Below are 22,761 nucleotides of genomic sequence, written 5' to 3'. Positions count from 1 at the left end.
AATACACTCATCACATTCTAATTGTTCCTTCTATATAACCTATGTCAAAGTCAGGGTCTGTGCCCAACGTAGACATATTTGAATCTTCAATAGATATGAGCATGGGAAATTTGTTTTGTTTGGTTTAGATTATTTCTCTCTATGCACAGACTAGATTCATAGCTTATTCAGATTAAGAATAGACACATTAAATTGAAAACATTTGTGTGAGAAATGAACCTCTTTCCGTGTTTGTATTTTATTTAAATTATTTGTCTTTCATTTTTTTTGTTTAGGCAACTGTTGAAGTTAAGCAAGATATTGATTTAGTTGAAACACTAAAAAAGCTTTTCCGACACCACTTTTTAAATTTGCAGAAACTCATCATAGAATCTAAGGGTAAGTATGTTGGGTAATATGTTCTTATTTGTGACTGTACTTTCAATATACATCTATACATTAAATAATTTAAATAATTGCCAAAACAGTTATTTCTGATTTATAGTTTCCAGTGGCTGTCATTTTTATTTTTATGCATTACACAGCTGAAGTTAAGAGAATAATGTTGTCCTGGTACCTGGCTATCAACATTTGGTTCTAGTCACAGGGTTTCTACAATTGTTACAAAATCCACTAGCCATAGGATCAGTGATTTTAAATATTTACTAGCCCCAATTAAAAGTTCACTAGCCCTACTTTATATTACTTTAAGTTAATACAAGTTTACTAATAGTAATAATGTCACCTAAAGAGGGAGATAGAGCTTAAAAAACACTAAGATTGGGGGATGGGGGTGGTAACAGGATATTCATATTTACAAAATATACTTAAATGCAGCATTTGACAACTTTTGTTTTACTAGCCATTGGGCATGGTGATGGTAGTTATTTGCTAGCCTAACATTGAATATTACTAGCCATGGGAGTGGGGCTACCATAATCTAGAAGCCCTAATATAATATATATCACTAGCCATGGGAGTGGGACTACCATAATCTAGAAGCCCTGGTATAATATATATCACTAGCCATGGGAGTGGGACTACCATAATCTAGAAGCCCAGGTATAATATATATCACTAGCCATGGGAGTGGGGCTACCATAATCTAGAAGCCCTGGTATAATATATATCACTAGCCATGGGAGTGGGGCTACCATAATCTAGAAGCCCTGGTATAATATATATCACTAGCCATGGGAGTGGGACTACCATAATCTAGAAGCCCTGGTATAATATATATCACTAGCCATGGGAGTGGGACTACCATAATCTAGAAGCCCTGGTATAATATATATCACTAGCCATGGGAGTGGGGCTACCATAATCTAGAAGCCCTGGTATAATATATATCACTAGCCATGGGAGTGGGACTACCATAATCTAGAAGCCCTGGTATAATATATATCACTAGCCATGGGAGTGGGACTACCATAATCTAGAAGTGGGACTACCCTAGCCCTGGTATAATATATATCACTAGCCATGGGAGTGGGACTACCATAATCTAGAAGCCCTGGTATAATATATATCACTAGCCATGGGAGTGGGACTACCATAATCTAGAAGCCCCGTAGTCTGGTCAAAATGCACAATATACTTTCTGATTATCAATTTTACAAGCAGCTTTTAATTTCCTTTTTCTTTTCTTTTTTGCAGTACTCCAGATATATCCTATACTTATTATTTAAGAAGTAATATATATATATATGAATATACATTTTCACTTGAAAACAGTTACACTATAAGTCTGATAAAGAGTTTAATTTTGCGGCTATTTTTTTTAAACCTGCTTCTTAAGTTGTAGCATTTACTTCCAGATTAATATCTGAGCAGCCCAAATTGCTTTCCACTCCACAAAGTAAAATGATAAAAAAAAGTAGTAAAGTTACTCTGTTTGGTGGTATCAGAACTGGCTTTCTGAGCTGTGATTGTCCAGTTTAAGCATCACCATAGAGCAAAAAGCTCAGAACTGAGTTTGTGTTTTGTTTTTCCATCCAGGGATGCCAAGAGAAACCTCTGTATCTCATGCAAAACACACAATCGTATGTTAATACACATCATTGTTAATTTTAGGTGTAGACTTGCTACAATGGTAGTTTATATTTTGTGTACTGCAGTGTTCGAAATAAGCACTTGTCCGTTTTGTCCTGACAAATGATAATCTGCTGGGACAAGCAAAATGTACCTCAATGGTTGTCTAGTGGACAAGTGAAAATTTATAATACTGTTTCATTTTGAGCAAACAAACAACTTAATATTTGGACAAGTGGAAATATTTGCAGACAAGTAGATTTTTTTATGTACTTGTCCGGTGGGCTAGTGAAACATTCTGCTTATTTCTATCACTGTACTAGATATTAGAAGTCTAGTGGTTATTATTACAATGAAAGGTTTTCATCCTCAGTCTAATGTTAATAAGATATACACTACAGTAGAAAGTAAAACTGATTTGGTTTATTGTTAATGTCAGCAGCAATGATGACGGTCATTATTAGATCTTCATTTAGTGATAAACATAAATTTAGAAGTGAAATTTGCAGCTAAAACTATGTATGTAACGGAATAAGACATCTGTTTGTATATTAATATGTTTTAGCATCAATCAAATTTGACATCTTATTGTTCTCAGAACATAATAAATGTCACTTACGATCTCGATTTCTCATGATATTAAGTGCTATTTATTACTCCCTTAAGTTTTCATTAAATTTATCATATTTGCTTCACAAATTTATTAACATATTGTTATCAAGCTTCTGACATGAGACCACTAGTATGGTAAGCAAGGTCATTCAAGATGCTCAGCATGCACGCAAGATTAGAAGTAATTTTTTAAATCAATGGATTTTTGTTTTAGCTGACGATGAAACATTTGGACAAAGGCTTTATGAGGGTACGAGGCGATTGCTGGCCGAGTTTGTAATGCTGACACCAAGTTGTCTTGTTGGTGGGATGCCAGCATTTGAGACAATGATGCAGTCCAGACTGGTGAGTGAGTCAGAATAAGACAACTGTTTGTATACTCTTCAAAAAAAGAAACGCAAAAGGGTACAAATGGGTTATAACTCCGATTTTATGTTTCCTACCGGTTCATGCTTTGTGAATATAAGGTCATTGCATGTCCCAAACACATTCCCACGGTTACATTCGATAAAACGCAGCTACTGTACAATAAAGTTCCAAAATGTGAATATTCGCAAAAACGCAGCCACGTGCAAACCATGTCACCACTGCACATGCGTTGTCTGCACATGCAACATGAACACCGACAGTATAAAAGTGTATAAAAGGGTGTTCGCTTGCCTGGCCTCTGTATCTGGCCGACAGTTGACAATCCAGGACATGCCACGTCTCAGTGAACCGCAGAGAAACAATGCCATCGGCCGACTAGACTCAGGCGAATCCAGAACGGCCGTTGCCAGGGCATTCCATGTGTCCCCAAGCACCATCTCCAGACTGTGGGACCGTTACCAACAACATGGATCAACACGTGACCTCCCTAGATCCGGTCGACCACGGGTCACTACCCCCGGGCAGGACCGCTACATCCGGGTACGCCACCTTCGGGAACGATTGACTACTGCCACCACCACAGCCGCAGCAATACCAGGTTTGCGCAGGATATCCGACCAGACCGTACGGAACCGCCTACATGAGGTAGGAATTCGTGCCAGACGTCCAGTTCGAGGTGTCATCTTAACACCACAACACCGTCGACTCCAACTGCAGTGGTGCCAGATTCATCGACAATGGCCTCAACTACGATGGAGACAGGTGTGGTTCAGTGACAAGTCCCGATTTCTGCTCCGACGTCATGATGGAAGATGTCGCGTGTATAGGCGTCGTGGTGAACGTTATGCGGCAAACTGCGTGCAGGAAGTGGACAGATTCGGCGGGGGTAGTGTCATGGTGTGGGCAGCCATCTCACACACTGGCAGAACTGACCTGGTCCACGTGCAGGGCAACCTGAATGCACAGGGCTACATTGACCAGATCCTCCGGCCACACATCGTTCCAGTTATGGCCAACGCCAACGCAGTGTTCCAACATGACAACGCCAGGCCTCACACAGCACGTCTCACAACGGCTTTCCTACAGAACGACAACATTAATGTCCTTCCTTGGCCATCGATATCACCGGATTTGAACCCAATTGAGCATCTATGGGATGAGTTGGACCGACGCCTCCGACAGCGACAACCACAGCCCCAGACCCTGCCCGAGCTGGCAGCAGCCTTGCAGGCCGAGTGGGCCACCATCCCCCGGGACGTCATCCGTACTCTGGTTGCTTCAATGGGCAGGCAGTTGTCAACACACGCGGAGGCCACACCCGGTATTGACTCCAGATGACCTTGACCTTGGTGGTGTGTCCTATCACTTACTCACAATGGACTAGAGTGAATTGTGAACAATCCTGCAACATTTGGTAATTATCGGACTCACCATTCAATAATTAAATCAATTCTCCAAATGTTACGACAATGTGGTTTTGCGTTTCTTCTTTTGAAGAGTATATATTGTTTGATGAAATCTCACACAAATCCTGTACTTTTATAATGCTTCAAAGTACCATGGACTTTTTGAAAATTCTTTAAAATGTTTCTGGAATTCTAGATTTTAGTGCTACCCGAAAGCTGTTTGTATAGTCTTTGATAAAAACTGACATAAAATCCCTACTTTCATAACCCTTGAAAATTTCATGCACTTTTCTGTCATTTTTATTTCTGTACAAACTTTAGACTAATGATGATTTTTTATTCCTATGGTGGTGTCATGTTTTACTTCTGTTAGCAAATTTAAATGTGATGTTATTGTTTTGTATTATTTTGAACTTTGTGTTCCAAATAAAAATTCAAATGTATTTTTTAATACATGCATATTTTTACACTGTTCTTCTCTAAGCAATATGTAATGTGATTTTGTTACTTTTTATATGATATAAGCTTTTTTGGCATAAAACTGTTCTCATTATTTAAGTTAATATACTATTTAACTTTCCAAATATCAGTTAAGTTTTAATTCTTGATTGTATATCACATCTCTAACACTAATTTCAGCTTATTTATTGTGTTTATTATTAACAAACGTGAAAATACAAACTATTATGGGAGTTGAACCTTCTGCACTGATTTGCATGAGAGGTGGGATGTAGCCCAGTGGTAAAGTGCTCGATTGATGCACAGTCGGTGTGGGATCGATCCCCGTCGGTGGGCCCATTGAGTTATTTCTCATTCCAGCCAGTGCATCACGACTGGTATATCAAAGGCCATGGTATGTGCTATCCTGTCTGTGGGATGGTGCATATTAAAGATCCATTGCTGCTAATCGAAAAAAATAGCCCATGAAGTGGCGACAGCTGGTTTACTTTCTCAATATCTGTTTGGTCCTTCACCGTATGTCCGACGCCATATAACCATAAGTAAAATGTGTGAGTGCGTCGTTAAATAAAACATATCCTTCCTTGATTTGCATGATTAACAATCGATCACATTATCAACCAGGATATCGACATGTTTGTTTTCATATTTCAGCGCCACATGACAACTGATATGAATCCAATGATCCAGCAGTGGATGGTGAGCATGACATCGCAGCAGATTCAGAGTTTTGTGCGTCACGTGACGACCACGGAGTCAGATGTAAGTCACTACATAGTGCGCAGGACTAGTCAGCCAGCCAGAGAGAGTCCCATGGAGACCAGTCCACCAGTGCCAAAACCGACTACTACTACCGGTGCCACCGCCGCCACCAAAAAGGTTAGTACCTTTACTGCTGGTTTGAATTTATACATCAAATTCATGTATTTTGAAGGGGTGGGTGCCAGTGGTAAAATGTTAATTTAATGTGCAGTTAGGTCCAGGATCAATCCCCGTCGGTAGGCCCATTGGGCTATTTCTTGTTCCAGCCAGTGCACAACGACTGGTATACCAAAGGCCATGGTATGTGCTATCCTATCCTGTCTGTGGGATGGTGCATATAAAAGATCTCTTGCTACTAATGGAAAAATGTAACAGGTTTCCTCTCTAAATCTATATGTTATAATTACCGAATATTTAATAAATCTAGTAGTGTCGTTAAACAAAACAAACTGTAACTATAATTTTCATGGATGTAGATGTTTTTCAGCTTTTTATCAAGCTATTTTTATTGTATCAGTATGATTGTCTTCAGCTAAATGGTCAGTACCTACCCTGATTGTTTAATTTTATCCGTGCAACAAATTGTAGCTAAAAGGTCAGTACCTACCTTGATTGTTTAATTTTATCGGTACAACAAATTGTAGCTAACAGGTCAGTACCTACCCTGATTGTTTAATTTTATCGGTACAACAAATTGTAGCTAAAAGGTCAGTTCCTGCACTAGCACATTTATGTAGGTGTCACATTTGTTTTTTTGCCTTTTATGTTTGGTAGACAAATGGTCCAGAAAGACCAAAGCTAAACAGCATCACTCCCAGTGCGCTGCATTCCGAGAGAGTGAAGCGGCCGTACATGAACGGAGCGACTAGCGATGGACAGTCGCCCTCACACAGTGAGTCACCAATGTCTCCCGACATGGAGGATGAAAGCTGGCAGTCGGTAGTTCCTGCAGTGAGTGATAATTCTACTGTAATATTATAGACAAGTCCTTTAGAAATTGCCATGTTCTTGCAACAAAGTGTTTTTATTAACAGTAAGAATGTAGGACATTTCATCTCAACTTGAGATGTATATGAACATGGTTTTACTCTGTGATGGACGTCGATGCATTTTAAATTCTGTTTAAAATCAGCTTTCTCAGGACTGGCCTCCTTTAGGCTGTGGGGAAGGGGGGCATTTAGCTCAATCGGTTGAGTGCTCGCTGGAGGTACTTGCATCTCAGGATCAAAGCACCTCAGTGAATCCATTCAATTGGTTGGGTTTTTTCCCGTTCCAACCAGTGCATCACAACTGGTCAAAGACCATGTTATGTACTATCCTGTCTGTGGGAAAGTACATATAAAAGATCCCTTGCTGCATTAGGAAAAATGTAGCGGGTTTCCTCTGATGACTACGTCTCAGAATTGCCAATGTTTTAGGCAGTGCAGAAAGGATAAAATAGTGCTCGCATCGGTCATATGTACTTGACCTATTCATTTATCTTGAAGAAGGATCCTCCACCTCAGTGTGAGCACTGTTGACGTACTCTTGACAGAATGCCACATATTGGTGGAGTGCAATCATCTGAAGAAAACTAGAAGAGATCTATTTGGTACAAGAAATGTTGTTGCAATTTCTTCGTGATACTGAATTTTATGCAACATTTTATTTTGACCTATTTGTCATATTTGTATTTTTGGCACAGTTCTTTACACTGTGTTTTATTTTACCTCTTAAATTTTTATATTAATGTTGTTCATCAATTAATTTATGCATTTATCATAGTTTGACACCCAATAGCCAATGTATTTTTTTTGCTGGAGTGTCGTTAAATATCCATTCATTCATTCATTCATTCATTCATTCATTTATTCTTTCTCAGGACTGGGTGCCAGTGATCAACAATGACATTGCCCGGCAGAAAGAGTCCAAGTCTCAGCATCCACATAGTGATGCTTACCTGCATGGAATGCCACCTAAACGAAGAAAGGTAAATAATTATGTTCTCTACTAATTCTCTTCTTTTTTCTCTTTTCTTCAAATATTCAAATAAAGAAATTCTGTTTTTTAATCTATTTTTTTTTTGTATATTTGTCGGGACGTTAACCAGTGGTAAAGTGATCTAGGATCAATCCCCATTAGTGAACCCATTGGGCTGTTTTTTGCTACAGCTAATGATGCATAACTTGTGTAACGAAGGCCATGTCAGGTACTATTCTGTCGTGTAAAAGGTCTCTTGCTGAAAAGAGTTGCTTATGGTTTGGCAACAGCGTTTTTCCTCTTGCATTATTTGTTTGGTCCATAACCATATGTCTGACCCCATATAACTGTAAACATTTCCTGCTTTCATAAAAAAATATTCTCGCCTTCATGAAGTAAAAAGGCAAAATATAGGAAATAGTTTTACATTGGCAGCGGTGATGGCATAAACTTTTGCATTAAAGATCAACATTAACATTTTGTATTTAGATCAGTTTCTCACAAACCATAAGTCTTAGGTCAGTAAAACTTGGTTTATGGTTGTACCTACAGATGTACATCACAGGGCATGAAAATATTTTATGGTAGGCAAGACATTTAATTTATGGTTTTAAATTGTTTTAATGTATATTTCCCTCTGTCCAGTAAAACACACTAAACTAATAATAGACAGTAAAGCATTCCAAATGAAAACTGATCAATGTTTTAAGATGTATTGTTAGTATGATAGCTAAACATGATTTTAATTAATGTATTTAAATATCCATGTATCAGCAGTGTATGATAGTTTATTGAATAGTTTAAGTATAAAGCCTTAGAATGGAAAGCTTCTGGCTCTCTAGTTTGATAAACATTATTCATATATTAAGTTGTGTTGTAACTCCAGATGATGACCGCTGACAGACCTCCGAACAGTCTGACAAATATGTCCCAGTACATGCCAGAATCAGTGAGGAGGGCAGCCACTGTTGTTGGAGTCCAGCCAATCAGCAGCCTGGAAAATATGACCAATGAGGCTTCTGAAGAAGGCGACCTCCATAATGCCCTGGAGGGTGAAATACAGCGAGTTATATTTGAGCGGTTGCAACGTGACTCTGACTATGATTCTACAAGGTTTCCACACGCAAGAGCTTACTATCAAAACAAGAGTAATAAGAAATAAAGCATGTCTGTGATGCTGTGTGTTAGTGACTGGGGTGACGACTCGGTGTGGAGGGATGGATCAATCCTAGACTTGGGACTACCCATCAGTGTTGATTTCCTACTGAGAAAGTTTCGTTCAGATTTTCATTTATTGGAGAAGATAAAAATGCCATGAAAAGTTTAATAAAACTGTTTTCTACAGGAGTTTGTTTGAAACTCTGTTGTAGAAATTTTGTCGAAAAGATTTTTTAGCAAGGAGTGTGTTTGAAGCTGTTTTTAATAGGTAGGTTTCTGCCAGGATTTGTACTGCGATGTGCTGCGGAGAATTGTATGCCATAAACATTAGATAACAGGTTTTTCTTTTGAATGTATCGGAGAATATTTCAATATATATTACAGAATGCAACAATAACAAGTTGATCATTTGTGATTCATTAATTAAGAACTTTTCTATGAATTGACTTTTGTATAGGATATTTTACGCCTATAGTACTTGCATGCTTACATAAAATAATAAAGTTATCTTCAGCCTGTTAAATATTTCCTAGCTACAACTTGCATCATTATCTCTCATTGTCTGTTCTTTGGGTTTGATTGGCTCTTTTAACTGCTTACTGTCAGTTTTGTTGCGTTTCTGCAGTATAAAGTCAACAGTCGCATTTTATCTTGAATTCAGGATATCTTCAATGACACAGATGGGGGAAAATCACACCATTGAACAGAACTTTATGAGTAATGGTCTTTCTTTCATTTGGTGATAAACTGTGATGCATCTTTAAACGAAAATATTTTAAAATAGGTCAAATGTTTAATCTGTTTGTCTGTACAATTTGATAAGAGTAGTCTAGGAGGACATTTGTTCAATTCTGTATAAGGACAATCGAATCACAGCTAGTAATAATCATATAAAGTATAGTTTAATGCTTTTATCACCATGATTTTGCATACATTCACCTCGAGGAAAAAAAGGGTGTTTTTCAGTTTTGTTGATATTTTCTTTCATTTGGTTTTATTATGTTAATCTTGTAGAATAAAAAGTAAAACATGGCCCGATTATATTTGCTTCACTTTTATTTCCGATTATATTTGCTTCACTTTTATTTATATTATTTCATGCAAATTTCCAGGGTTTTGGGGGGGGGGGTTGCCAACTTACACTATTAAATGAGATTCTTGTTTTGACATCTACTTGTCCCGTGTGATCTAAATAGCTATTTTGAGTAGGATTGATTACTTATATAAATATTATATCGATTCATGTTTGTAAATAGCATATAATTTTAAGGGGTGTTATCATTTGTTATTTTACAGAAGGAATGCAGGGCTCACACTGGAACAAATTTTGGTTTAGCCAATTTTCAGAAATGTAGAGTATTTCCTTGAAAATCATTAAAATGTGGTTAATTTGAGAAATATTTTATTAGCTCAAGTCTTAATTTTTGTAGCCATTTTGTATAAAAAGTAGTGTTTGGCTAATTTGGCAATGAACAGAGTGAGCCCTGGAAATGAAATAATATTGGGTCATGTATATGTTTATTCTTAAAGGCATATTGTCACAGACCACTGACCTATTTAATGATCTAACAAAGTATTACCTGAACAAAAATAATATTATTTGTTCTTAAATGTACTTTATTCAACCATCTTCATAATCACCATACTCCATTTATTAATGATATTTTGTAAAAATAATTGAATTATGGCAATGGTCCATAATTCAAAAACTAAAATTGCCAAGAGGGTTGACATGGATTTCACTTGATCATGGTTCAGTTACAGTGATGCAATAGCTACATTTGGTTTCCAACAATTAATGTAATTTTTAGTTCTTATCTGTTTTTAGAGAAATAAGGTCCTTAAATCCATGACAGTATGCCTTTAATTCATTTTATTTCGACAAGTAACATGCAAGTTAATAAATAATATTTGACATTACTATCTATTATAATTTGTATTTTGTGGTACTGACATGCTTTGTGTTATACATCATATTTTTGTGATCTACTTGGTCTGGATGTTTACATCAGTACATGTACCATTATTTTGTTAAGATTGGAAATATGATAACTGCAATATTGTGCAAAAATTACTGACATGGCTAAAGTGTTGTGCCCTAATCTTACAAAAGGAAATTTGTAAAACCTTTAGAAATATTACTTGGAACTTGATTGTGTCCCATCTTTGGGTATAGTGACTTCCTTCCTAAAATCAAGTTCATGACTTTGGGGAGATTTATCAACAAAAGAGTATTTAGAATAACCCTGCATTATATTTTAACAGATGTAAGCCAAAAATATATATATTAATTTCAGGGCAATATTTTAAAATTATTTAACACAAATCCCTACTTATGCCTTGATAACACAAACATCATACATACATTTGTAGCAAAAACTCTTCTTAAAGATTATAAAACAGACAGTTTGAAACAAAAGGTTAATTATAGAATTTTGCAATTATTAGTTGATTATGTTATTGATGCATCCGTATGAATATGACACATTTCGTGAAGTAGAGTAAATTTATATTGTGCATGTTCATAATGTTTGAAAAGCAATTTATTGTACTTCTAACTTACAATTCATTTGGAATTATGTTTTATGTACTGTTCCTGGTGATTAATACTACAAATTTAAGTGCTTAAGCTTCTGCAGACAGAAATAATATTCAGAAACAGAAGCGTGCAATAATGTTTGAAATATGTAAAACAAATATATATAAATAATTATACATGTATATGTAAACTGTGTGTGTATTATTGTTTGGCCAACTTTTTTTGTAGTTTTTTTTTGGTTTTTATGTGCACTTCTAATGTGTAACTAAACTAATGTGTTACTAAACTAATGTGTAACTAAACTAATGTGTAACTGAAAGTGTTCTGGTGCAGTGAACATATTCGTAAATGTTTTCGTAAACATGTTCCTGTTCTCGAATCCTACATTAACTCACCTGATGGTGTAACGATAATTGGTCTGGTGCTTATAAAACTTTTAGAGTCTAGATGTCATTTCATTTCATTTCAACTTATTTTCGTACGTATATCCAATTAAGGTTCAAACACACTGTCCTGGGCACACACCTCAGCTATTTGGGCTGTCTGTCCAGGACAGTGGGTTAGTGGTTAGTGTGAGAGAAGAGGGTGTAGTGTACTTACACCTACCCATTGAATTGTTGAAGCTCGCTCTGGGTGGGAGCCGGTACCCAGCTGGAATTCTGTACCTACCAGCCTTATGTCCGATAGCTTAGCCACGACACCACCGACCACCACACTCCGGTCTAATGTCATGACAACGCCATACAAATTACATGCGTGTTACATCATTAGAGACTGAGTCTGGACTCTAAAAGTTTAATAAGCACAATTTATCTATTTCTGTGGGGTCACTATCCACTTTTTTTCTGTTGACTGCCAAAAATGGAAACATATCTGGTTTCATGCTTTTAAGAACTTAAGTCTGGATAGAGGCTCAAACTTTGAGTAAAGATTCTAGTATTAAAACTGCCTGCTGGTTGAGAGTGTGTTCCTGAGATCCAGACTAGTAATTCTTGTTCCTTGTTGGTCGTGTCACTGAATTATGTTTTTTCTTCATCTGTAAGTGTTGCCAGGGTTTTTTTAAGACACCAAGAAGAAGTGATCATTGTGGGTACACACTTTTCTCCATGTTTAGTGTAGTTTAACTAAATGCAAATTTGTCATTCATTTTGATGAAGAATTTTTTTTTAGATTCATGTTTAAGAGTTGAAAGTGTGAAGGTATAGGTTCATATATGCAGTGACTATTGGTGAAATATGGTTAATACTTGTGATTCTGGTATTGCTTTCCAAGATGATTGATTGTCAGTACATACAGTGTGCTCTAGTTTACCTTGTGTTTAAAGAAGCATCGTTGTGGGAGTACTTTTCTCCAGCTTTCTAGACCGCAAATGAATCATTCTCAGTTGGTTGTATATGGCCATCATTTGTAGGTACCGTAGTTGATAATTTACTGATGGAATTAGCAAAATGTTGGAGTAAAATGTGGCTGCTTAATATTTTATAGGGATGAAATAATTTCAAAGATTTTTATTTAGAGGCCATACACTGTCCTAAGAGGTTAAAGTAAAACATTTATTAAAATTAATTTATTTTATTCTTAATAAAATTGTTACCAGGTGTTGCATTTTGAGATGGATAGTCCAGAGCCGGTTTAAGGATCTGCGGGGCCTGTAGCCCTTCCAAGAATATATATTTTGCAACCCCCTCGAGGAGAGGGGAAAATAAATGTACACATCACTGCAGGGTTCACTGAAGAGCGGGGCCAGTGGCATGTGCTACATGTGCTACTAGGATAAACTGGCTCTGATAAAGTGAAATGCATATTGCATTGGTTGAACATGATGAGAATGTGTGCAAGATACACAATATCTTTGGTGGAAAATGTTTTAACATCGACACAAGATACAAAAATTAGTCACCGTAATAAATAGGCCCTAAAGCACATTCAGATATCACAGACATATTGCTTCAATTTAAATTCAGAGATTAAAAAAACCTAGGAGGTTTTCAGAATGCTTCATTTCAGCACATCCTGAAAATTATTTCTGTCCTTGTTAAAAGACCATGCAATAACCAAATGGTTTCTGTTCTTGTTAAAAGACCACGCAATAACCAAATGGTTTCTGTTCTTGTTAAAAGACCATGCAATAACCAAATGGTTTCAGTTCTTGTTAAAAGACTTCCCAATAACCCTTTATTTTGTAAGAGCTTTTGAATATTTTCTGGAGCTGTTGTATGATGTACCGTAATTTTCATACCTACAAATTATTTTAAGTCGACAAAAGCTAGACTGGAGAACAATTAATGATTGCCTGTTGTTCTTCCATCACTTCTTTTTACTGTTCTTGAAAAAAACCACACCAAAAAACCCAATTCTGTTGTGTCTTGTTCGATGGTCAAAGTATCTGGATGTTGTCATGGTGTTTGATTATTCTTGAAAACTAGTCTATTAAAAATATAGGCAGCTGTGATTGGGGTAGTGGGGGTTGCCAAAGAATTTGGTACGTAAATGATCCTGTTGGTAGAAATAAACATTAAAGAACACTTGGCTATACTGGTGTAAGTTTAATGTTGGTCATCTTATTTAACTTTTTTTATTTGTTTGAATTTAAAGTGATATATTTCATAAATGGTTGTTTGACAGTTTTCAAGTAATTGTATCGTGATTGACGCATTGTGAGTATTCTTCAATTAAATCATGTATTGTTATTTAAACTTAATATACTGGTATTTAGAATAATTTTTAATTTAAAATTATTTTGATACTTTTCTCTGTTGAGTTACTATTTTGTGTATATAATTCTTGTAAATATATTTAGGTTATACATATTGCAAATAAATGCATTCTGTGAAATAAAAACTATGAAAATGTTTCAGACTGGCCTTCTTTTATTATTTATTTATTTCATTTCATTTGTCGTTATTTTTCAAACTTATATCCAATTAAAGTTCAAGTATGCTGTCCTGGGCACACACCATAGCTATCTGGACTGTCTATCCAGGACAATTGATTAGTGGTTAGTTGTTAGTGAGAGAGAAGTCGGTGTAGTGGCCACTGAGTTGTTAAATCTGCTCTGGGTGGGAGCTGGTACCAAAAGGCAAACCGAGTATCTGTCAACCTGAAGTCTGATGGCTTATCCACTACACCATTTATTACTTATTTATTTAATGGTTAAAAATCCATTAAGAAGTATACATGATTTTCAATTGGGAGATCATTTAAAAATAGTTGTTTTTAAATTTGTTATTTCCAAACCAAACTAAAATTACTTGTAAAAAAAACATTTTTGTAGCAGGATGGGACGGACTATAGTATTAACATTTGTTAAAACACTGGTTATTGAAAAATATCTTTTTTGTAAATTTATTTTTGCAGTGGTAGTTTTAGGAGTATGAAATGTTTGGAAAATATTGTGTTCATTAATCGTGGAAAGAAACTGATTTTGCATGGCTGAAACAAAGATTTATAAACTTTCCCAATATTAACATTAGGACATTTTTGTGTTTTGTGTTATTGATATGGAATGTATGGTGAAATTTCGTGTAGTATTAAGAACAAGTTTAATTTATTATGCTAAGTGGACTAATTCTTTCTCTTTTTTTCTTTTTTTTTTCTCTTTTTTTTTTTCATAAAATATTTCCGTATTTGGGCTTAAAATTTAGTTTTTAGCAGAGTTGTCGTTCTTTACAATATGGCTGAAATAAAACCAAATTTGATGTCTCCAGTGGAAAAGCCACTTGATACAGATACACGCGATGCTCTAACAGAAGGCTTGGTAGAACTTCTAAAGCCTGCAGTGGATGAAATAGATGAACGGGTAAAATGCGTTAGGTGAGTTTCTGTAATATATCTGGAGGAACAAATGCAACGAACAGTTCGACAGTAGCCTACCCTCCCACTTAAATCGAAAGTCGTGCCATTTTACTTCCTAATTTCTATAATCATTAAAAAAGAAACTTGGGTTGTTTGGATATTATTGTTTCATGTGAACCAAGTGGAATATATTTAAATTCATGTATCATGGGTGAACCGTTTCAGTGAGCATAAGTATTCAGTTCTAAAGACAGTTGTTATCTAAATTGTTACCTTTTTATTAGTAGCCTATTTCTAGCATCAAATGAGCACTAAACTAGCCACTATGTAGTAAAGTTTACCGCACGTGCGTCAAAAATAAAATAATATAAACTAAACCTCTGTGGCATCAGATTTAGGATTTTTTTTTGTATTTTAAACATAGCTGGCTACCATTTTGGTCATCGATGATTGCTGAAGTATTAGTTACACACAGTCATCTCTAGCTCTGCCCTACAACATATTTATAAGGAGAGGGTTAGAGGAGACTGGAGCCAGTCATAATTACCCAAATGGAATTTGGAACATTGATGGTAACACTAGTGCATTACTGGTATACTCCTTGCTCACAATATCGTTGTTACCACGATATCGCTGCATTTACATTTTTGCAGTTTAGCACGCACAACGTCCACCGCTTCCTGATGGTGCGTTTATTATTAGAAATGTGATGACAGGCAACACATTGTTTTGCCTGTTAACAAATTTGAAGAATTGTCAATATTTTGGGTAAGTATTCATAGTTTGACTGTTTGGTCATAAAATAGAGTGATTTTACTGACACCCCCATGCTTATAAATAGCCCCAGTACTTAACATACACGCATACAATTCTGCTCTGACAGCTATCCGACTATTGTCTGGTTGTTGACAATCAAAACGAGGCTATAGACTGGTAACAGTGTTACTATATTTAGAACGCGCAACCTCTGGAAAAGTATGGAAACATTTAAGGGCCGTGCCTATATTTATTGGCAATTTAAACAAAACACATAACTTTTAATATCTTTTATTCTTGGCTTCACTCGATAAATATTGAAATGGGCAAAATGCGATTTCTGTCCTCACTGGACACACTTAATATATTGCTCTAAAGTCAGTGTTGAGGCTTGGTAGTATTTTTAAATGCCCACTCTCTCTTGCAGAAGAAGAATAATTATTATTACCGACTTTTCCATTGGAAAATGTAAATATGTTACTACAATTGAAAAACAAAACGTTTTAAGTTGACTTTTCTTTGTTCTTGTGTTGTAGTTTGTTTACTAGACACTACTACAAATGAATGTACAAAAGAGTCATTTTTGACCCGTGCAGTCCACCGTATTGTAACGTTTGCGATTTACCACGATATCTTTGTAACCTCCCTTGAACGGAAGCCAGTGCTATGGTGTACTTCCATCAATTGATTTAATGTTAGAACTGCATTTATTTGTCAACACAATGGCATGGACATGATGCAGATATCGCAAAAATTGCAACCCAAGTATATTTACTTTCATATATGTAAGTACATTTCTTTATTTCTTCCAAATAGTTAAGTATCACGATATCGTGGTACCCCAGTATACTTGGATCATTCCTTATAAATCTCAACTCAACTCATTTATTATTTTTCAGAGAAGGTCAGTTTGAATTACGGCAACAGATTGACAGTCTGGCAGAAGGTATATAAATCTTAGGAACTAAAAAAACTCTATAAAAAGAATGTTTGCTACACAAGTTTCAGAGATTGCTACACAATTTTAAATTTTTAAACCGTAGTTGCTATTGATACATTTTTAATTGCCTAGTAATGTTGCTAATCACAATTTTGAAAAAAAAAAAATCCTGCATTCCTCCCATCAAAGTAGGATAGTTTTAACTGAAAATGTATTAATTTGGGGTCTAACTTCAAATTCAAGCAAACCATGATTTATAAAATTAATGGTGGTCACAATTCAGTGTATCAATGTCATTATTTGGTATAATACTATGTTTCGTGTACTTCATTATTAGATTTGTTTACTACAGTGTAACAAAATAAAATATTTATATGACACAAAACATACAGTAAAATATTTTAGACACTGATTATATACACGCAACACGTGTGTGTATTACAGAGACCGGTAGAATTATTAGGTTTTTTTTATTTTCAATTGAATTTTTTTTCTTTTTTCCCACAGTTTGATTTATTTACGATACTTTCCACAAGTATGTCAGCTGTAACACACACATTGTTAAAATAAACTATTTTCAGAAAAACAAACTTTATTTCTAATGGTAATTTGTAAAATAATAAATAAATTAAATAAATCGAAAAAGAAAAACTAAAGGACAAAAATATGTTTTGACTAGAAAACCAAAATATCATTTTTTCCCATGCCATGATGTGTTACGTCTGAGATAGCCCATGCAAACATGTCGCATGCAGCATAAATGAGCGCTGTGCTTTGCCGAAACACCTTGCCATATCATTAAGATTCCCAGCAGAGTGCAAGCTATGGAAACACTGATATGTCATTTTGAAAAAAAGGGTAATAAACAGTGGCGTGCAAATTGAAAACTGGGGGTTTAAACTTGCAAATACAGGTAACATTTTGTTCAGTATAGCGTCGTGGTTCAATACAAATATTTCTGAGTTTGCTACTCAATTCTAAAATGTTAAATACATGTAGTAGTTGCTAATCAATTTTCAGTTGTCGTTAATCAAAATTTAAAAAACAAAATGTTCCCTGATTTATTGTGAATCACAATTAATCATTACACCCCTAGTGTGTGTGTGTATATATATATATATATATATATATATATATATATATATATACTCTTCAAAAAAAGAAACGCAAAAGGGTACAAATGGGTTATAACTCCGATTTTATGTTTCTTACCGGTTCATGCTTTGTGAATATAAGGTCATTGCATGTCCCAAACACATTCCCACGGTTACATTCGATAAAACGCAGCTACTGTACAATAAAGTTCCAAAATGTGAATATTCGCAAAAACGCAGCCACGTGCAAACCATGTCACCACTGCACGTGCGTTGTCTGCACGTGCAACATGAACACCGACAGTATAAAAGTGCAGGGTGTTCGCTTGCCTGGCCTCTGTATCTGGCCGACAGTTGACAATCCAGGACATGCCACGTCTCAGTGAACCGCAGAGAAACAATGCCATCGGCCGACTAGACGCAGGCGAATCCAGAACGGCCGTTGCCAGGGCATTCCATGTGTCCCCAAGCACCATCTCCAGACTGTGGGACCGTTACCAGCAACATGGATCAACACGTGACCTCCCTAGATCCGGTCGACCACGGGTCACTACCCCCGGGCAGGACCGCTACATCCGAGTACACCACCTTTGGGAACGATTGACTACTGCCACCTACACAGCCGCAGCAATACCAGGTTTGCGCAGGATATCCGACCAGACCGCACGGAACCGCCTACGTGAGGTAGGAATTCGTGCCAGACGTCCAGTTCGAGGTGTCATCTTAACACCACAACACCGTCGACTCCGACTGCAGTGGTGCCAGATTCATCGACAATGGCCTCAACTGCGATGGAGACAGGTGTGGTTCAGTGACGAGTCCCGATTTCAGCTCCGACGTCATGATGGAAGATGTCGCGTGTATAGGCGTCGTGGTGAACGTTATGCGGCAAACTGCGTGCAGGAAGTGGACAGATTCGGCGGGGGTAGTGTCATGGTGTGGGCAGCCATCTCACACACTGGCAGAACTGACCTGGTCCACGTGCAGAGCAACCTGAATGCACAGGGCTACATTGACCAGATCCTCCGGCCACACATCGTTCCAGTTATGGCCAACGCCGTGTTCCAACATGACAACGCCAGGCCTCACACAGCACGTCTCACAACGGCTTTCCTACAGAACAACAACATTAATGTCCTTCCTTGGCCATCGATATCACCGGATTTGAACCCAATTGAGCATCTATGGGACGAGTTGGACCGACAGCGACAACCACAGCCCCAGACCCTGCCCGAGCTGGCAGCAGCCTTGCAGGCCGAGTGGCCACCATCCCCCGGGACGTCATCCGTACTCTGGTTGCTTCAATGGGCAGGCGGTGCCAGGCAGTTGTCAACACACGCGGAGGCCACACCCGGTATTGACTCCAGATGACCTTGACCTTGGTGGTGTGTCCTATCACTTACTCACAATGGACTAGAGTGAATTGTGAACAATCCTGCAACATTTGGTAATTATCGGACTCACCATTCAATAATTAAATAAATTCTCCAAATGTTACGACAATGTGGTTTTGCGTTTCTTCTTTTGAAGAGTATATATATATATAGTGAACTCCGTCTAAAGTATGGGTAGCATCTGTATAATGTGGATCCATTTCTGTGTCCTCAGTGGTAAAGTGCTTGCTTGATGCGCGGTCGGTTTGGGATCGATCCCTTTCAGTGGGTCCATTGGGCTATTTCTCGCTCCAGCCAGTGCACCACAACTGGTATATCAAAGGCCGTGGTATGTACTATCCTGTCTATGGGATGGTGCATATAAAAGATCCCTTGTTGCTAATCGAAAAGAGTAGCCCAAGAAGTGGCGACAGTGGGTTTCCTCTCAATATCTTTGTGGTCCTGAACCATTATGTCTGACATCATATAACCGTAAATAAAATGTGTTGAATGCATCGTTAAATAAAACATTTCTTTCTTTCCATTTCTGTGTAAACAGCCTTGATCACAGAGTCCCATTCAGCGACTGGTTACAGTAACATAGGTGAAATCTGTCTAATGTGACAATGTGTATAGTGGCACATTTCATCAATTCCCCCTTGAGTAAATATATATACAGTAAAACCTACATGTATCTAAACCAGACCCTGAGTCGTGTCACAACCAGCCAAGTTTCATGGTCTCAAATTTTCTCAAATCTAAAAAGTGACCCTCTAAACACCAGATCCTGTTTAAATCAGATAAATATTCAGTTCCCGGCATGATTCGGTTTAGACAGGTTTTACTATATATACTCTTCTATTTTTTTCAGACCTAAAGAAGATCGCAGAGAATGGACAGATGCCACTTGATTTAGAGCCCTATGTGAAAAAACTTAACACATCTCGTAGAAGAGTGACTTTAGTTAACAACATCTTACAAAACGTTCAGGTTGGTTCAGCATCTCAGTATGTTAAGTAAGTCAAGGGACCAATTTGGGACTTAGCAGTTATATGTATTCCCCACTTGTATGTAGATGTAAAATAAATTGGACAAAAAGTTACATCCTTATGGCTGACTTGTATATGTAATTCTTTCTTTCCGGTAATTTTTCACTTGAACCAAAACATGGTTAGACTTGGGGGTTTATTTGTAAATTTGACCTATTTGTAATTGTGTACTTAAAATAGTTTGGACAGTCTGCCACATTTACCTGTTCAAGACTTCCAGTAGTTAACTTGTGGTGGGAGAGAGGTTTTAAAAGTGAATCTGTATTATTGTACTAAGATACCATTTGTGTATTTTAAATGATGTCAGTTAAGCAGCCCTCACATATCAGTTGCAGCATTTTCGCGAGGCGTCCGGCCGGCCGGTGCCCGATTTCTACAGGCTCAGCTGCAATTTTTAGGGGTCACCCAGATCCCACGGGCGTGAAAACCGGTGATCTGGCGGCCGCCTGGAGATTTTGACGAAAATTATTGGGGGGAAAATCCGCCAGACACCGTGGGATTTTCACGGATCCCGGGTGATTTGTAAAACATCGGCTGGGTGCCCCGCTGGTCCCGACTGCCCCCCCTCCCCGGCAGCTTCTAAATGGCCCCCACAACTTTATACAACGCATTTATATATACTTGAGGCGCGGATGCCGGGGGGAAGCCCGACATCAATCACCAGTCGCCTGACCGGACTCTGCCAGTACGCCTACTGACTTGGCACCCGCCAGATTATCCTGGTGGCCACACTGTCTCCACTGTGATCCAATGTTCAAAGGGCACCGCCCAGGCCCCGTCTAATATGTGAGGGCACACGCCACAGACATGAAATTCGCCTGATTCATCCACGGGCTCTAAATCCCCCGACTCCTGCGATTAGAAAAATCGCGCGGATGCCGGCTAATATGCGAGGGCCCCTTTAAGAATAATGTTAGATATGAAGTACATGTACGTGTGTTAATCAGTCTGTCCTCTGCACTTGTATTTGTTGTTTATTAATTTTATCTAGGTTCTCATCCTTATAAAACATTATATTCAAGTATGCTGATCTGGGCACACACCTCAGCTGTCTGGGCTGTCTGTCGAGAACCATTGGTTAATGGTTAGTGGTTAGTGAGTGAGACATCTGTGTACTATTCATACCCCTCTCTGCTGAGCTGTTAAAACTCACTCTGAGCCGACATCCACTAAACTGATGACATCTGGGCCTGTGCTTTTAAAACTTTTAGAGTCCAGACTCAATCTTAAATGATGTCACACTCAAGCAATTTGTATGGCGTTGCCATGACATTACTATCTCGGACTATTAGAGTCTCAGGTCTAGACTAAATGTTTTATAAGTACCAGGGCCGATCACCACTACATCTGTGAGGCTAGTTATTTAGATTTCCCTGTATATTTTACATTGACACACTCAAGCAATTTGTATGGCGTTGCCATGACATTACTATCTCGGACTATTAGAGTCTCAGGTCTAGACTAAATGTTTTATAAGTACCAGGGCCGATCACCACTACATCTGTGAGGCTAGTTATTTAGATTTCCCTGTATATTTTACATTGACACACTCAAGCAATTTGTATGGCGTTGCCATGACATTACTATCTCGGACTATTAGAGTCTCAGGTCTAGACTAAATGTTTTATAAGTACCAGGGCCGATCACCACTACATCTGTGAGGCTAGTTATTTAGATTTCCCTGTATATTTTACATTGACACACTCAAGCAATTTGTATGGCGTTGCCATGACATTACTATCTCGGACTATTAGAGTCTCAGGTCTAGACTAAATGTTTTATAAGTACCAGGGCCGATCACCACTACATCTGTGAGGCTAGTTATTTAGATTTCCCTGTATATTTTACATTGACACACTCAAGCAATTTGTATGGCGTTGCCATGACATTACTATCTCGGACTATTAGAGTCTCAGGTCTAGACTAAATGTTTTATAAGTACCAGGGCCGATCACCACTACATCTGTGAGGCTAGTTATTTAGATTTCCCTGTATATTTTACATTGACACACTCAAGCAATTTGTATGGCGTTGCCATGACATTACTATCTCGGACTATTAGTCTCAGGTCTAGACTAAATGTTTTATAAGTACCAGGGCCGATCACCACTACATCTGTGAGGCTAGTTATTTAGATTTCCCTGTATATTTTACATTGACACACTCAAGCAATTTGTATGGCGTTGCCATGACATTACTATCTCGGACTATTAGAGTCTCAGGTCTAGACTAAATGTTTTATAAGTACCAGGGCCGATCACCACTACATCTGTGAGGCTAGTTATTTAGATTTCCCTGTATATTTTACATTGACACACTCAAGCAATTTGTATGGCGTTGCCATGACATTACTGTCTCGGACTATTAGAGTCTCAGGTCTAGACTAAATGTTTTATAAGTACCAGGGCCGATCACCACTACATCTGTGAGGCTAGTTATTTAGATTTCCCTGTATATTTTACATTGACACACTCAAGCAA

General features: G+C 37.5%; 2 protein-coding genes across 3 annotated transcripts in view; both read left to right on the top strand.

Moving 5' to 3' along the window:
- LOC121384413 (large proline-rich protein BAG6-like) overlaps positions 1–10,103 on the top strand; it is a 37,917-nt gene extending 27,814 nt beyond the window's left edge. For both annotated transcript variants that reach the window (XM_041514801.1, XM_041514800.1), the window contains exons 20-25: positions 276–378; positions 2,837–2,967; positions 5,511–5,735; positions 6,393–6,569; positions 7,480–7,587; positions 8,464–10,103. In XM_041514801.1, coding sequence (XP_041370735.1) covers positions 276–378; positions 2,837–2,967; positions 5,511–5,735; positions 6,393–6,569; positions 7,480–7,587; positions 8,464–8,739 — 1,020 coding nt within the window. In that variant the 3' untranslated portion in view covers positions 8,740–10,103. The remainder of the gene's footprint in view (positions 1–275; positions 379–2,836; positions 2,968–5,510; positions 5,736–6,392; positions 6,570–7,479; positions 7,588–8,463) is intronic.
- A 4,459-nt stretch (positions 10,104–14,562) lies between these two features.
- Positions 14,563–21,206, top strand: LOC121384676 (SNARE-associated protein Snapin-like). The gene is made up of 3 exons (XM_041515161.1): positions 14,563–15,087; positions 16,725–16,771; positions 20,104–21,206. Exons 1-3 carry the CDS (start codon positions 14,948–14,950, stop codon positions 20,250–20,252), a joined length of 336 nt encoding a protein of 111 aa, XP_041371095.1. The 5' UTR covers positions 14,563–14,947; the 3' UTR covers positions 20,253–21,206.
- The last annotated feature ends 1,555 nt before the right edge of the window (positions 21,207–22,761 follow it).

Source organism: Gigantopelta aegis, chromosome 10, assembly GCF_016097555.1.
Source record: "Gigantopelta aegis isolate Gae_Host chromosome 10, Gae_host_genome, whole genome shotgun sequence".
Taxonomy (NCBI): Eukaryota; Metazoa; Mollusca; class Gastropoda; order Neomphalida; family Peltospiridae; genus Gigantopelta; species Gigantopelta aegis.
This window is presented reverse-complemented; position numbering and strand designations above follow the sequence as displayed.

Excerpts from the sequence above, each read along its gene's own strand:
- LOC121384676 (XM_041515161.1), top strand. The coding sequence starts at position 14,948 with ATGGCTGAAATAAAACCAAATTTGATGTCTCCAGTGGAAAAGCCACTT. Across the intron at positions 15,088-16,724 it reads GAACGGGTAAAATGCGTTAG|AGAAGGTCAGTTTGAATTAC; the intron begins GTGAGTTTCTGT and ends ATTATTTTTCAG. Across the intron at positions 16,772-20,103 it reads GATTGACAGTCTGGCAGAAG|ACCTAAAGAAGATCGCAGAG; the intron begins GTATATAAATCT and ends TATTTTTTTCAG.